This window comes from Sciurus vulgaris, assembly GCF_902686455.1.
Source record: "Sciurus vulgaris genome assembly, chromosome: 7".
NCBI classification, from domain to species: Eukaryota; Metazoa; Chordata; class Mammalia; order Rodentia; family Sciuridae; genus Sciurus; species Sciurus vulgaris.
In genome coordinates this window covers 55,164,917-55,180,912 of record NC_136467.1, presented here as the reverse complement: position 1 = coordinate 55,180,912, position 15,996 = coordinate 55,164,917, and the positions used below count along the sequence as shown (strand labels likewise).

At 35.5% G+C, this 15,996-nt stretch overlaps 1 protein-coding gene across 1 annotated transcript in view; it reads right to left on the bottom strand.

Annotated features, from left to right (window-relative positions):
* AK9 (adenylate kinase 9) overlaps positions 1 to 15,996 on the bottom strand; it is a 204,826-nt gene that overhangs the window by 108,559 nt on the left and 80,271 nt on the right. The window contains 2 exon segments of the mRNA XM_079147365.1: positions 8,473 to 8,587; positions 9,384 to 9,540. Of these exon segments, the coding sequence (XP_079003491.1) occupies positions 8,473 to 8,587; positions 9,384 to 9,540 (272 nt within the window).

Here is a 15,996-nt window from a genome sequence, read left to right as displayed (position 1 = left end):
CATATAATACATATGTATGATCAATATATTTATATATATTTATTTATATATATATCTAGGAAAGTCTGAGCAGGTATTTGACATTAAGAAGTTTACAAATAAGTGAAAATTTGGAATCAAAAGAATTAAAAGTTGAAGATAGAAAGAGCTTAGACAATTCCCTCTGGCAAGAGAGGGTGGAAGTAAAGTTGGGAGAAACTGGGGAAGGTATCTTTTTCATTTAAAAAAAATTACTTATATTTACTTCATATCTGTTTTAAATTATGAGACCTTCAGTCTAGAAATCACATGAACTTTGTTTTACTCTTACATTAAGATTTCAAATGTTCTCAAATATTTAACTATTTCTCATATACTAGATAAAAATTAAGTGACTCCTTAAATATTAGCACATTATTTCTCCATTTGCAACAGAAGTTTTGAAAGCTAAAAGTAAATCTAATAAATTTGTAATTATTTTTTGAATTAGTAATACTTTTTAGTCAATATATAGAACAATGATTTTATTATCCATCAATTCAACTAAATTATACTTCATGGAGTTTGGGGTCAAGTTCCTAAGGGAATAACTAACTTAGATGAAGAATACACACTAAAAAAAAAAAAAAAAAAAAAAAAAAAAAAAAAAAATCCTCCGAGCTACACAAGTCAGTTCACTATTTCCACACAATTACCCACCTCCCAGCTTTATAATTTAGAGTTTAATGAGCTCTCCTAAATCCCAGATCTAATTGATAATATCTGAAGAGGAAAAAGAAACAGTATTTGGGAATGCTCCTATAGATGCCATCATCAATAAATAGAAAAAGGTTCCACTGCACCTGTGAGCCGTGGTGGTCCCCATCTCCTAATGTATGTCAGTCTCCATCTTGGGACACTGCAGCCCTATACTCCCCTCCATGTGGTAGACTCCACTTTGGAACACTGGATAGGACCTGGCGACAGACACCTGCCGCAGCATCACCCACCGTAGTTCTACATTTCCAAACAAGCTGCCCAACACCACTGCTTGGCCTGCCCTCACTGCCCCATCTCTGAAAGCAGTTGCCTCCATCTTGGGACTCCTCCACTGCCATCTTGGGTTCCCTCTGCTGCCACAACCACCATTCTTAATTGGTGCAGCTTCCATCTTGGGACACCGACTAGAGACTAGAAGCCCAATATCAAGGTACCTACAGGGTAGCCTCCACTGCCTCCATCAACTAGGGACGTGGCTGCTACCATCTAGGAATAATACCAGGACCTGAAAGAACATCACAAAGGTCCCTGCCAGCAAGGTTACATCTGAGGTATCCCTGTTAGGTGTGCTAATAGTCACCATCTTGCTGCAGGGGCAGGAGAGAGACTTGCAAGTATCGGTAGGTTGGAAGAAGGTGTGAGGGCATCTTCGTCCAGCCAACCAGCCTGGCACCCGCTGGGATCCCAGAGACAACTTGGTCAGCACTTGCTGGAAACCAACATCAACCTGGTCCATGACTCCCTCCCCAATACAGAAGCCACTGATTATCTTATCCTGCCAGTTTGACAATCAACAGGGTCCTCTGGCTCCTCAGTCCCCAGTCTCCCAACCAACCCCTGGCCACTAACCTGGCCCAGGGCTTGCACCTACAAGGTTGGCCCACAGATCTCAATGCCTGGTCTTGATCTGCCCAATGCAGAACAGTTTCCCATAACAGGCACACAGGTCCCAGGACTCACCCCTCAGGACCTCCAGGAAGAGAGTTTCTTGATTGGGAATTCAAAAGGGCAGGATACAATTTAGAGACTAAATTAGAGACCAGGAATTGTGGGGTCCACAAGTGAGGTAAGGGGCTAAGACCAGGCTCTTGTGTCACATGAGTGGACTCCAAAGAAGAGTCCTGGGGGTGCAGTCTTCCTGTCCAAGTCTGATCCTCCCACCTTAGTAACTTTCACCATCCTGAGGGTGGAGTTACCAGTAAACTCCAGACAGCCCCACCTATCAGATAAGAAGGGAAGCAGAAAAGATATTGACCTCCAACAGAAACAATTGTTCAATTTTCCTTCAAGATTCTTTTTCCCCTTATTTTTCTTTTTTCTTTTTTCATTTCTTGCTCTCACATCCCCAACACTTTTGAAATCAAGTACTTTTCATGCATTGGGCTACTGAGGACTGGGAGGTTTGAATAGTATATTACAGTTTTGTTATAAATTTTCATACTTTTAATTTGTTGTTTCTTTTTCTTTTCTTTTTTACTTGCTCTATTTTCTTCTTATTTATCTGTTTCCTCGGAGTCTTTTCCTCTTTTCTCCTGCTAACAACTAACTTCTTTTGATTCCTCTTTCACTCTTCCTATGATCTAGTACCTTTATAATTCTCCTCTCTCACCTCATTAACATCACATCCTGTACCCCTCCCCCATTCTCTCTCTTTGTTCACCATTAGAAATTGTAGACCTCATTGCAAACCTACTGTTTATGTTGTAGATAATAATCAAACACATCAACTCTGTTTATTGTGACAAAACTGTTAACATCTTTATAGGGGCTATTTGGTTTAAGGCTGCATATTGTTTGCATTGGGTGCTATTAATATTAATCTCTCCCTTAAAAGTGAGGTATTGGAAACCTGTAGGGACACTATAAAACTATAGGGTGGAAACTGTAATACCTTGAATCCATAGAGCTAGAGAGGAAGACATACAACTGAAATGAAAAAACAAGGGAAGAAAGCATCCCAAACAAACCAAGCTGCTATATTAATAGAATTGATTGACAGCACAGTAGAAGAAATGTCAGAAAAGGAGTTCAGAATGTACATAATTAAAATGATCTATGAAGTAAAGGATGATACAAGAGAGCAAATGTAGGCAACAAATATCACTTCAATAGTTGAAAAAGCAAATGAAAGAAGCAAAAGATTACTTCAGTAAAGAGATAGAGATTCTGAAAAAAACAAAAACAAAAACAAACAGAACGTCTTGAAATTAAGGAAACAATAAACCAAATTAAAAACTCAATAGAAAGCATTGCCAACAGACTTCAGACAATGAAGACAAAATATTTAATCTTGAAAATAAAGTTGCCCACACAGAGGAGATGGTAAATCATTAACAGAAGCTCCAAAAATTATCGGATAACATGAAAAGACAAAATTTAAGAATTAATAGGATAGAGTAAGGGACAGAGATACAAACCAAAGGAAAGAACAATCTATTCAATGAAATAATATCAGAAAATCTCCCAATCCTGAAGAATGAAATGGAAAATCATGTACAAGAGGCTTACAGGACACCAAATATACAAAATTACAACAGATCCACACCAAGGCACATTATAATCAAAATGTTCAGCATACAAAAAAAGATAGAATTTTAAAGGCCACAAGAGAAAAGAATCAGATTACATATCGGGGATACCAATTAGGATATCAGCAGATTTCTCAATCCAGACCCTAAAAGCTAGGTGGTCCTAGAACAATATATACCAAGCTCTGAAAGAAAATGGATGCCAACCAAGAATTTTATATCCAGCAAAACTAAGCTTCAGATTTGATGATGAAATAAAAAGCTTCCATGATAAACAGAAGTTAAAAGAATATACAACTAGAAAGCCTGCACTACAGAATATTCTCAACAAAATATTCTATGAAGAGGAAATGAAAAACAACAATGTAGGTCAGCAAAGGGAGAAACTACCCTAAAGGAATAGTCAATCAAAGGAGAAACCAAGTCAATTTAAAAACCAAAAATAAACCAAAATGACTGGGTACAAATCATATCTTAATAATAATCCTGAATGTTAATGGCCTAAACTCATCAAATAAAAGACATAGACTGGCAGATTGGATTAAAAATAAAGACCCAACAATATGCTGCCTTCAAGAAACTCACCTCCTAGAAGGACACATCCACAGACTGAGGGTGAAAGGTTGGGAAAAAAACATCACTCACATGGAATGTGTATAAAAGCAGGGGTTTCCATTATCATATCAGACAAAGTGGACTTCAAACAAAAGTTAGTCAGAGGGATAAAGAAGGACATTTCATACTGCTTAAGGGAATCATACACAACAAGGCATAATAATCACAAATATTTATGCTCCAAACAATGGAGCATCTATATCATATATCCAAAAACCTTCTCAATTTCAAGAATCAAATAGACCACAGCACAATAGTACTGGGTGACTTTAACTCACCTCTCTCTCCACTGGATAGATCTTCCAAACAAAAACCAAACAAAGGAACTATAGAACTAAATAATACAATCAATGACTTAGACTTAATGGACATATATAGAGTATTCATCCATCATCAAGTGAATATACTTTATTCTCAGCAGCATGGATCCTTCTCTAAAATAGACCATATCTTAGACCACAAAGTAATTCTCAGCATATACAAAAAAATAGAAATCCTACCCTGCATTCTATCAGATCATAATGGAATGAAAGTAGAAATCAATGATAAAATGAAAAATAGAAGCTACTCCAACACCTGGAGACTAAATAGCATGTTACTGAATGATGAATGGGTAGCAGAAAAAATCAGGGAGGAGATTAAAAAAGTACTTAGAGATAAATGAGAATCCCAGTATAACATATCAAAATCTCTGGGACACTATGAAGGCAGTGCTAAGAGCAAAGTTCATTGCATTGAGCTCATACATGAAAAGAATAAAAAGTAAACAAATAAATGACCTAACATTACAACTCAAAGACCTAGAAAAGGAACAACAAATCAACACCAAAAGTAGTAGAAGACAGGAAATAATTAAAATCAGCGCTGAAATCAATACAACTGAAACTAAAGAAACAATTGAAAAAACTGACAAAACAAAAAGTTGGTTGTTTGAAAAAATAAAAGAAGTTGATGGACACCACTGAAATACAGAAGATAATTAGAAGCTATTTTGAAAATCTACACTCCAACAAAATAGAAAATCTCAAAGACATCGACAGGTTTCTAGAGACATATGATCTCCCCAAACTGGATCGGGAGGACATACCCAATTTAAACAGATCAATTTCAAACAATGAAACAGAAGATGACATCAAAAGCCTACTAATCAAGAAAAGCCCAGGATCAGAAGGATTCTCAGTTGAGTTCTACAAGCCCTTCAAAGAAGAACTAATACCAATACTCCTCAAATTATTCCATGAAATAGAAAAGGGGGAAACCCTTCCAAATTCATTCTATGAAGCTAGTATCACCCTGATACCATAACCAGACAAAGACACATCAAGGAAAGAAAAATTCAGACAACATCCCTGATGAATATAGATGCAAAAATTCTTAACAAAATTCTGGCAAATTGCATGTAAAAACATATTAAAGAGATAGTGCACCACAATCAAGTAGTTCATCCCAGGGATGCAAGGTTGGTTCAACATACAGAAATCAATAAGTGTAACTTATCACATCAATAGACTTAAAGTTAAGAATCATATGATCATTTCAGTAGATGCAGAAAAAGCATTTGACAAAATACAGCACCCCTACACATACAAGACACTAGAAAAAATAGGGATAGTAGGAACATAGTTCAACATTGTAAAGGCTATGTATGCTAAGCCCAAGATCAATATCATTCTAAATGGAGAAAAACTGAAAGCATTTCCTCTAAAAACTGAAACAACACAGGGATGCCTTTTTTTTTTAATCAGTTCTATTCAACATAGTCCTTGAAACTCTAGCCAAAGGAATCAGACAGATGAAAGAAATTAAAGGAATACAAATAGGAAAAGAAGAACTCAAATTATCACTATTTGCTGGTGACAAATATAGTGATTCTCTTTATTTAGAGAATCTAAAAATTTCCACCAGAAAACTTCTAGAACTAATAAATGAATTCAGCAAAGTAGCAGGATATAAAATCAATACTCATAAATCTAATGCATTTCTATTCATAAGTGGTGAATCTACAGGAAGAGAAACTAGGAAAACTACCCCATTCACAATAGCCTCAAAAAAAAAAAAAATACTTGGGAATAGATCTAACAAAAGAGGTGAAAGACCTCTACAATGAAAACTATAGAACACCAAAGAAAAAAATCGAAGAAGTCTTTGGAAGATGGAAAGATCTCCCATGTGCCTGGGTAGGCAGATTTAATATTGTCAAAATGGCCATACTACCAAAAGTGTTATACAGACTCAATGCAATTCCAATTAAAATCCCAATGTCTTCCTCATAGAAATAGAGAAAGCAATCATGAAATTCATCTGGAAAAATGGGAGACCCAGAATAGCAAAAGCAATCCTTAGCAGAAAGAGTGAAATAGGAGGCATCACAACACTAGACCTTAAACTATACTACAGAGCAATAGTAACAAAAACAGCATGGTATTGGCACCAAAATAGACAGGTAGACCAATGGCACAAAATTAGAAGACATGGAGACAAACCCACATAAATACAGTTAGCTCATACTAGGCAAAGGTGCCAAAAACATACAATGGAGAAAAGATAGCCTCTTCAACAAATGGTGCTGGCAAAACTAGAAATCCACATGCAGCAAAATGGAATTAAATCCCTATTTCTCACTCTGCACAAAACTCAGCTCAAAGTGTATCAAAGACTTCGGCACTAGATTAGAGACCTTGTGTCTAACTGAAGAAAAAGTAGGTCCAAATCTCCACCATGTTGGCTTAGGACCTGACTACTTCAACAAGACTACTAAAGTGCAAGAAATAAAATCAAGAATCAATAAATGGGATGGATTCAAACTAAAAAGCTTTTTTTTTTTTCAGCAAAGGAAACCATCAATAACATGAACAGAGGGCCTACAGAGTGGAAGAAAATCTTTACCACATGCACTTCAGATAGAGCACTAATCTCCAGAATTCAAAAAACTTAACTTCAAAAATACCAATAACCAATCAATAAGTGGGCTAAAGAACTGAGCAGATACTTCAAAGAATAAATACATTCAATCAACAAATATGTGAAAAAATGTTCAACATCTCTAGCAATTAGAGAAATGCATATCAAAACTACTCTAAGATTCCCTTTCACTCCAGTCAAAATGGCAATTATCAAGAATATAAGCAACAGTAGTGAGAATAAGTGGAAAAAGGTACACTCATACATTGCCGATGGGACTGAAAATTGGTCAACCACTATGGAAAGCTGTATGGAGATTCCTCAGAAAGCTCGGAATAGAACCACCATTTGACCCAGCTATCCCACTCCTTGGTCTATACCCAAAGAACTTAAAATCTGTGTACTACAGTGATGCAGTCACATCATGTTTATAGCAGCTCAATTCACAATAGTTAAACTATGGAACCACCTACATGCCTTTGAATAGATGAGTGGATAAAGAAACTGTGGTATATATACACAACGGAATATTACTCAGCCTTAAAGAACAAAATTATGGCATTTGCAGGTAAATGGATGGAGTTAGAGAATGTCATGCTAAGAGAGATAAGGCAATCCGCCAAAACCAAAGGCCAAATATTTTCTCTGATAAGTAGGTGCTGATAAATAAGGGGCAGCAGTAAGGGAAGAATGGAGGAACTTTGGATTGGGCAGAGGGGAATAGGGGAGGGGACAGGGTAGGGGGTGGGAAAGATTGTGGAACGAGATGGACATCATTACCCTATGTAAATGTATGATTGCAAGAATGGTGTGACTCTACATAGTGTACTACCAGAGAAATGAAAATGTACTCCATTTGTCTACAATGAAATGAAATGTATTCTGCTGTCATGTATAACTAAATAGAACAAATAAAAAAATAAAATTAAAAAATAGAAAAAGTTTCAGTGAATTGAAAGAATAATGTATGCTTAACTATCTATGTCTTATTGCTTCAGGTAGTATTGATCCCAATGGACAAATTAAAATATAGTATTTGAAGAACAATTAACAAATTAAGTCACTGTTCTTTTTAAATTTTATTCCTCAACCTGAGGAACTTCATATATTGAAGTTTAATCTTGACCCTAGCCATGAACAGATAAATATGTGTTCATACTTTTAAAAATTCCCATTATCCCCAGATTCAAGAGTAAACCTTTGATGTTAAATCTGTCAAATGTAAATAAGCAGTCTTGTCTTTACTTATGTAGAACTAAGGCTTTGGAATTCAGTCAGGTCACACAAAGAATATATTCATTTGCTTCCTATCAGATTATTCCTTCACTTTTGTGGATACTTGTTAGCAAAATGAAGCCACATATAAATACAGCAATCTGTGTGTATGTGTGTGTGTGTATGCGTGCGTGTGTGTGTATATATGTGTACATATCTGTGCTCAATTTTTTACAGTATCTTTTGAGAGTGGATGATTGATATAGTTTGCTATGGCTAGGAAAATATTCATGACTGTTCTTTAGAAATTCTGGAAGTATTTGCAAAATTACTGTTTTTCTTAGAATTAATTAGAATTGGATCTAGTTACTAGACTATCTTTTTGATATTAGAGATATTTCATAAGTGTAGGTTCTAAGAAAATACAGCTGCAACAGATATATCAAACTGTTTTATCAGTCTAGGCAAACTTTACCTTTCTGCTGCTTCTTCCTGTTTTTTCTTTTGTAGTTCATCTAATAATCTTTCTAAAATCTTAGAATCAATTTCAGATTTATGCTTTAGATATATTCTATTAAATAAACATTTTCCTGAAATACAGATAAAGAGGATAATATTAATTTTGAAGCTGTATAAAAAGGTGTGAGATATATTTTGGAAATTAACAACAAAAAGTTATTTCTGTGTATATCTAAATATATTTTCCTTTAAAACTTTATCTAAAGAGAACTTAGATTCTTTAACAAAATTTTTGAGCTTAGGTTCTTTAAATTTTTAAGACTGTCTTAAATATGTTTTTAAAAGGCATATGTTAATATGGTATAAATAATTAAAACATGAAAAAAATATTACATTTTTCCCCCTGGAAACTTTCTTTTTAAATATACCTATTTTCTTCAGAGGCAAAGTGACAGAATAATTAAAAATTAACATATTTATGTAGTTAATTGCCCTCAGTATTATGCATCATTCTCTGAGAAATTGTAGTTGAGGACTTAGAGGCAGGTGTTAGAATTGCGAGCTCTAAAGAACATTTGCAATTACAAGGGCCTGCTGGAATGTTCAGCAAGCCAGCACATCATCCCAGGCCATCTTCTTGGTGGATGGAAGCCTTATTTTGTGTACCAGTAGTTCCTGCAAGGATTGCTGGGGAAGTATTTACACTTAAGGAGAATGGAGAGTTCTCTGTTCTGTATTTTAACCAAAAATATTATCAGCAATAAAATTTGGTAGAGTGTTTGCCTAGCATGTGTGAGGCACTGAATTCGATCCTCCGCACCACATAAAAACAAATAAATAAAATAAAGGTATTGTGTCTGTCTACAACTAAAAAAATATTTTAAAAAAATTTTCACTTTCAAATTTACACAATAAATATTTACCAACCGTTGTTTTCTGTATCTGATAAAAGGATTACCATATCAGGTAAAACTCCTTTATCAATTAAGGCCATCCACAGGTCTTTTATAACAGGGCAGTTGTCCAAGATCCATCCTCCATTTTTGGGGGCACCAGAAAACCTATTCTTATTTTCTTCCATCACCTGTGAAAAATTGCACACTGATATTACCATCATAGTTTGACAAGTCAAGGATTCTACCTTGATAGATCATTTTGTGGATCTCAAAAAAGTATCTTTTGAGTTCTGACTTTGAGAAGAAAAATGAAAAGAATATCTTACTTTTAAAAGAGAAGCAGTTTTAAAGCAATAAAAGTGTAAGTTTTAAAAGTTACGAATGGGAAGTAAAAGCCTTTATTAAATAAACAATAATGCATTTTTGCTGTATATTCTTCAGTATCATTGAATGCAGATCCCCATTCAGAAGGTCTGGGTGGGTGCAAGTCTGCATTTCTAACATGCTCCTAGAGAGGACGGTACATGGACCACTCTGAGTAACCAGGGCCTATCCCAGATAGTCTTTGTTCCAACAGCCTTCTGCTTTGCACCCTTCAGTGTGAGAAGGGACAATTACTGAGATGGTTACTGAAAACAGTGAGAAGGAACTAGATCAGAACAAATATTGTAGGTGCTTATTACGGAGTCATGCTAACCTCTCACCTCCCTGCTCCAGTAGCAATAGCTTCAACACATATACGAAAACTAGTAACGTGTATCTGTGAATACACAACTCTGAGGGCTTTTTTAAACAAGCTTGTGTGCCAGGAGGTAGTCATGGAATATTAGAAGTCAAAGGGGAAGAAATGTCAAGAGGCCATGAGTATCCAAAATTATCTATTTTTTTTAAAAATTTTTATCTGAGTAAAGAGTCTTTTGAAATAAAAAGAATTTTAAATACTTTGAAATATTTAACACCAAAGGATTCAGAATCAAAAGGAAAAGCTACAAAGAAGAAATAAAAATAGCTAATAAAGTTTTACTGTCCAACTTTCAAAGATAGAAAATTAAAACAACATGGAGATATAATTTCTCTGCTTATTTCAACTTTTTTTGAAAAAAAAGTCTTCATAGTATTTTATTACATGAATAAATCTTACCTTGTTTAAACATTCCCTTACTATATTTGTCACTTATACTTTTGTTATAGTACTGTGATGAATATCTTTATATATTAAATCTTTCATATTTCCATAACACTGCAATGAACATATTTATATAAAACCTTTGTTTTAAATATTATATATTACTTCAGGTTAGCTTCCTAGAAAACATGTTTTTAGATCAAAGGGAATAAGACTGAATATTGCAAAGTCTTTTCATATATACTGCCCAAAACATCCATATCAATTTTCACTCTTCCTAATAGAGTTTGAAAGTTACTATATCATGAGCACCTCGCAAGTATTGTTTTAAAACAAATACTGCCAATTTTATAGGTGAGAAATGGTATCATAAGGTTTTAATTTTCATATTTTTATTGAAATAACCATTATAAATATTTAATTAACCACTTCTTATTAGATAAAATGTTTGTATGCTTGGCTTGCATTTATATTGAGGTATTAGATTTTCCCATTGATTTATAAGAAATCAATGTTATATTTATTTTATCTTTTCCCAATTTCACCTTTGCCTTACAATTTTGACTTTCATGATTTCTTTTTCCTTTTTCTTTTTGGTGTTGGGGATTGAAGCCAGGGGTGCTCAACCATTGAGCCATATCCCAGCCCTTTTTCATAATTTATTTAGAGACAGAATCTCTCTGAGTTGCTTAGGGCCTTGCTAAGTTACTGGGGCTGGCTTCCATCCTCCTGCCTCAGCCTCCCACACTGCTGGGATTACAGGTGTGCACCCCAGCACCCAGCCATGATTTCCTTAAAGAAAGATAATCTTTTTTTGTTTCTTTTTTTCTTCCTGCCTTGCTCCCCCTTTTCCTTTTTTGTAGTGCTGAGGATCACACCCAGGGCTAGGTACTTACCAGTACTTACCAGGTTAGGTAAGTGCTCTATCACTGAGCTAGGTCCCCAGCCTGAGATGTTCATTATTAAGTAGCCTCTCTATTGAGACTTTCTCTAAAGACTTCTGCTGCAGCTGCACCTGGAGTTCTTGGTACAGTTGGATCTGGATTGTACCCCAAAGGTCGACTTGTTAAAGGTTTGGTTCCCCGCTTGGTGCTATTAGGAGTTAGTGGAAATTATAAGAGGTAGTGCCTAGTGGGAGGTCATGCCCTGCTACACACTCCCCTTTCTCTTCTTCATGATGACCTTCCTCACTAACCACAGGCCCCAAAGCAACCTGGGCCAACTGATCTTGGACTGAAGCCTTGCAAACTGGGAGCGCCAAATAAACCATTTCTCTTTATAAGTTATCTGAGGTATGTTACAGTGATAAAAAAACCTAACACAATCCTTGACCATTCTAAGATCATTTCAATGTTACTATACTTTCTTTTAGTTTAAAAAAATATCATTTTAACATTTATCTATTTAATTTATGTGGAATTATTTATTTCGATATAAAGTGAGAATCTAAATAGGCTCCCCCCAGCTAATTTTATCAACACTGAATTGACAGAATTTATCAATTCTTTCCTTTAGCACATGCTTATATTTTATTTATACTGAGTCTGTTTCTGTAGCTTCTCTGTGGTTCTGTCGATTCTTGTATAATGATCAGATAGTATTAGGATACATTTTAGTAGCTAGTAGAGCAAGTGTCTATTATACTTCTTTGCCAAACTGCTCTTGTCTAGTCCAACTGTTGATTCTTCCAAATAAACATCAGAGTCATGTTTGTTTAGAAAAAAATGGTTTTTGAGAATTTTACTACAAATATATCAAATAGTATGTATTAGGACTTTGAAGGCATTAAAAATATTTTTACTTCTTTACAAAAAAAGAAAGGTATCAAACGTATAAATTGAGAAAGATATTTTAGTAAGATTTTGTCTTTACCTACAAGAAATGGTTATGTCTTTATGTGTTGACATCTGCTTATGTTCCCATTTAAAGTGTAACATTTTTATTCATGTGGCTCTCTCATCTTTATTTCAAGCTTATTGTTAGTTGTTTACATTTATTTTCCTGTCTTGTGTGGATTTTAAAAAATTCCTTTGGCTATCTTATTTCTGAACATGCTTATTAGCTCTAGCTCTTTTTAGATTTTCTTGGATATTTTTCGAATAAACACAATCAACTGGAAAAATGATTATATTTCTCCTCTGTTCCAATAGTTATTTCTCTTATTTATGTTTCAAGGCATTTTGTATAGCTCAAATTTCCATAGATCACTAAAAATGGGAGTAAGAGGAATATCGATGTCTCTTTCTACTTTAATGTTATGTAGTCTGTAATCCTAAGCTAGATCTTCTTTATCACGTTTAAAAGGCATTCTGATGTTCTTAATGTGTAAGATGATTTATTGTGATAATCATTTGTGCTATTCTTGCTGTTTTTTTTTTTTTTAAGTGGTGCTGGGGCTTGTGCATGCTATGCAAGAACTCTACCAACTGAGCTATATTCCCAGCCGGTCTTTTTTCCATCGTCACTCTGAGAAGAAAGCCAGCCCTTCTGAACTCCTTTTTGGGAGAACTTTGTGTGGCAGGACTGACTGCAGGAGTAGTCTTTCTGACTTTAATTTGTTCCAAGTGATATTGCTGCAGGTGGAAAATTATCACCTACTGAAAACCAGTGGAACAAAGGAAGGGAAAGGAAAGACTATTGGCCTGATCACTGGTTTCAATGTAAGAGGTGAATGACAGGGAGGTGTTGAAGTAGCTCAAGCTACTCAAGTCCAGGAAAGTTCAAAGTTGAGGTCAAGAAATGTTTGGGGGATAGGGATTTTGGGTGCCTGGGGTCAGGGGCAAATTTTGGATGTATCAGCAATGTGAGGGGAATCCCTAGTTGAGATAATTGTGAGGAGAAGGTGGAAACCTTCCTTAGGATTTCATATCCTAAAGAATTTTAGCATGTGTGGCCAAGCAGAGACATGTGAGACTCCAAATATGTAAACTCTGCTCCTGGGGGAAGGGAATAGCAGGGACCATCTCCCCAGGAGGGCTGTGTCCAATCAGCTTTTATCACCTGAGAATTGTAGAACTGGGTTTTTAAGGTCTGACCAGCTAAAAATAAAGGGTGCTTTCTTCAGACATCTTCAGGGGAGGAGTGAGAGAAAATAATACTTTTATCCTTTCGTGATTTTAATAATAAAATGTTTATTTTTCTGCATTAATGCTACTTCTGGATTCCCTTTTCTTTGCTCTTTTATGTTTATATTCTCTCACTTGTGAATAGATGGATGGCAGATGGACACAGAACAGACTGAGACTGAAGGAATCAGAGAAAGTAGGACATGACCCAGAGGGGTGCGGCAGCATAGAAGGACATATTGACTGTACCAGCTCTAAAGATACAATGCAGAAATGGACCAGAATAGACATGTAGATACATTAGCAAGAGAGAATCATGCTGAGAAGGAAGCAAAGCAAAACATAATGTCTGACACTGAGAAGGATGGAATGATAGGTGAAGCAGGTTGTTGAAGGATCCATACCACCAGATTTCAAGACTTAGAAAACTATAGTAGTTAAGATACAAGACACTGGCAGAGATAGGCAATGGAATAGAACAGAGTCCACAACAGATCACACTTAGAGAACTACTTGGTTTATGATAGTGGAGAAAGCATGGTCTTTTCAATAAATGGTGCTAAAGCAACTAGATATCTCTACTGGAAAAATGTGATCCTTGACCCTTGTATTTTGGTTTTCATTTGTATTTTTCTGATACAAATGAAAACCTTACCATGTATATGTTGGTCATTTTGATTTTATGACATATAAAAACTAGTTAAAAATGGACATTAGTATAAGTATAGGAGACTATCTCCCTGACCTTGGATAAGCAAAGATTTCATCAACAGGCCATAAAGGTGCTAACTGTGAAATAAAAAGTTATTAAATTGAACTGTACTGAAAAGAACTTCCATTATTCAAGATAGAAGACATCTGAAAAGATAATTGTAAAATATCCAACAAAGTTCTCATATCCAGAATGCATAAAGAAATTCAAATAAAAAAGAGAAACAATTCAATAAAATAATCATAAAACTAATATGGGCAGGCCCTTCGCAAAAGAGCATATCTTTAGCTTCTTTTTTTAAAACTTTTTTTATTTCCAGTTTCTTATGAAAAAAATTTCCTGCTTATGTCCCTAATCTTTTCAGAAATGACAATCTGATATGAACTTTTATGTTAAAATCTCATATGATTCACAGACCGTCCCCATTACCAGAATTGCAGTTCACTACCGAAACATACTACATGTAGTCCTGTATTAAAAATGTTTTAGTAGTGCTCCCTGAAGATCTGTACCCTCTAGGATAAAGTTAGAAGAGAATGAAGCACATTTTTAGTCAAGGGCAAAGACTTCCAGAGTCCCAAACTTGTCCCTCACTTATATGTCTCCTCCTCTTGATGTTTTGTCTCATCACTCAGGCAAAGATGGTGGCTCCCACCCTCATGGAATTCCTACACCTTGTATATATTTATTTGCCACTATGTAAACTAGTAACTGATAATTCAGTTACTGATAATTCGACTCAGTCTTCCTCACCTGATTGAAAGCTCCTTAAAGGCAAGACCTGTGTTGAATTCATTTTTAGATCCCTGGTATCTAACATAATACCAGGTTCAATGTTTCTAAAGGAAAAAAATGATGACAGAACAACTTGAAGAGGCAGAGATGTTAAAAGGTCTGTGTGGGAAGCTCAGAGGGAGTTAAGGAATCAAGGAACCCAAGAGTCAGGAAGGCTGGTATAGCTGGGAGCTGGAGGAAACCCCGCAACACAAAGTGGTTCTATACGCTCATGTAGTGACTTTTCTTATTCCCACTGTAGAGACCAGGCTGTGCCCTACTTTAAGTTACTCCATGAAGAATAGAACAATAGTTTTCAGACTGTGCCTAACCCTGAGTTACTCCATTTTATAAAGCAGTAGTTTGCCATAAACTACTTCATTTTAAGGGTAAGTATTGAGGTGGAATGATTCTTCACCTTGTTTGTACAAGTAAACAACCCCCCATCTTGCTAATAAAAATGATGATCTGTGAACTTTTGGAATTAATCAGAAGCACATGAAGCATGAGCATATCAAAATGATATCAGAAAAAAACTGGCCATGAGCTTACCAAACACACAGACCACTAAACAAAGAAAACCCTTTACTCAAGGCCCATAATAGGAGGAACACTCCGTAACTGGACATAGTGGAAAGACACAAATGTGTTTGGTCTATGTTAATGACATAGCTCACTCATGACACCACATAATAATTTATGTTTAATCCCAGAGGAATACAGAAGTACATTGAAAACCATAAAACTGCTTTATTCTGTCTTTGAATATTGCTCCAAATGCTTACCCAAGATCTCAGTCCAAAATCAGACCCTTACAGATATCCTGTCCTTTATAAGTGAAAGATAAGCCTTCTGATTTACAATTAATATGACACAGCATTTGAGACTTTCTTCTCACCTCCTTCTGTTGGATGAAAAATTACATGTGTGTCTACCTATCTCCTCTATGAATGCATGTTCAGGGTGG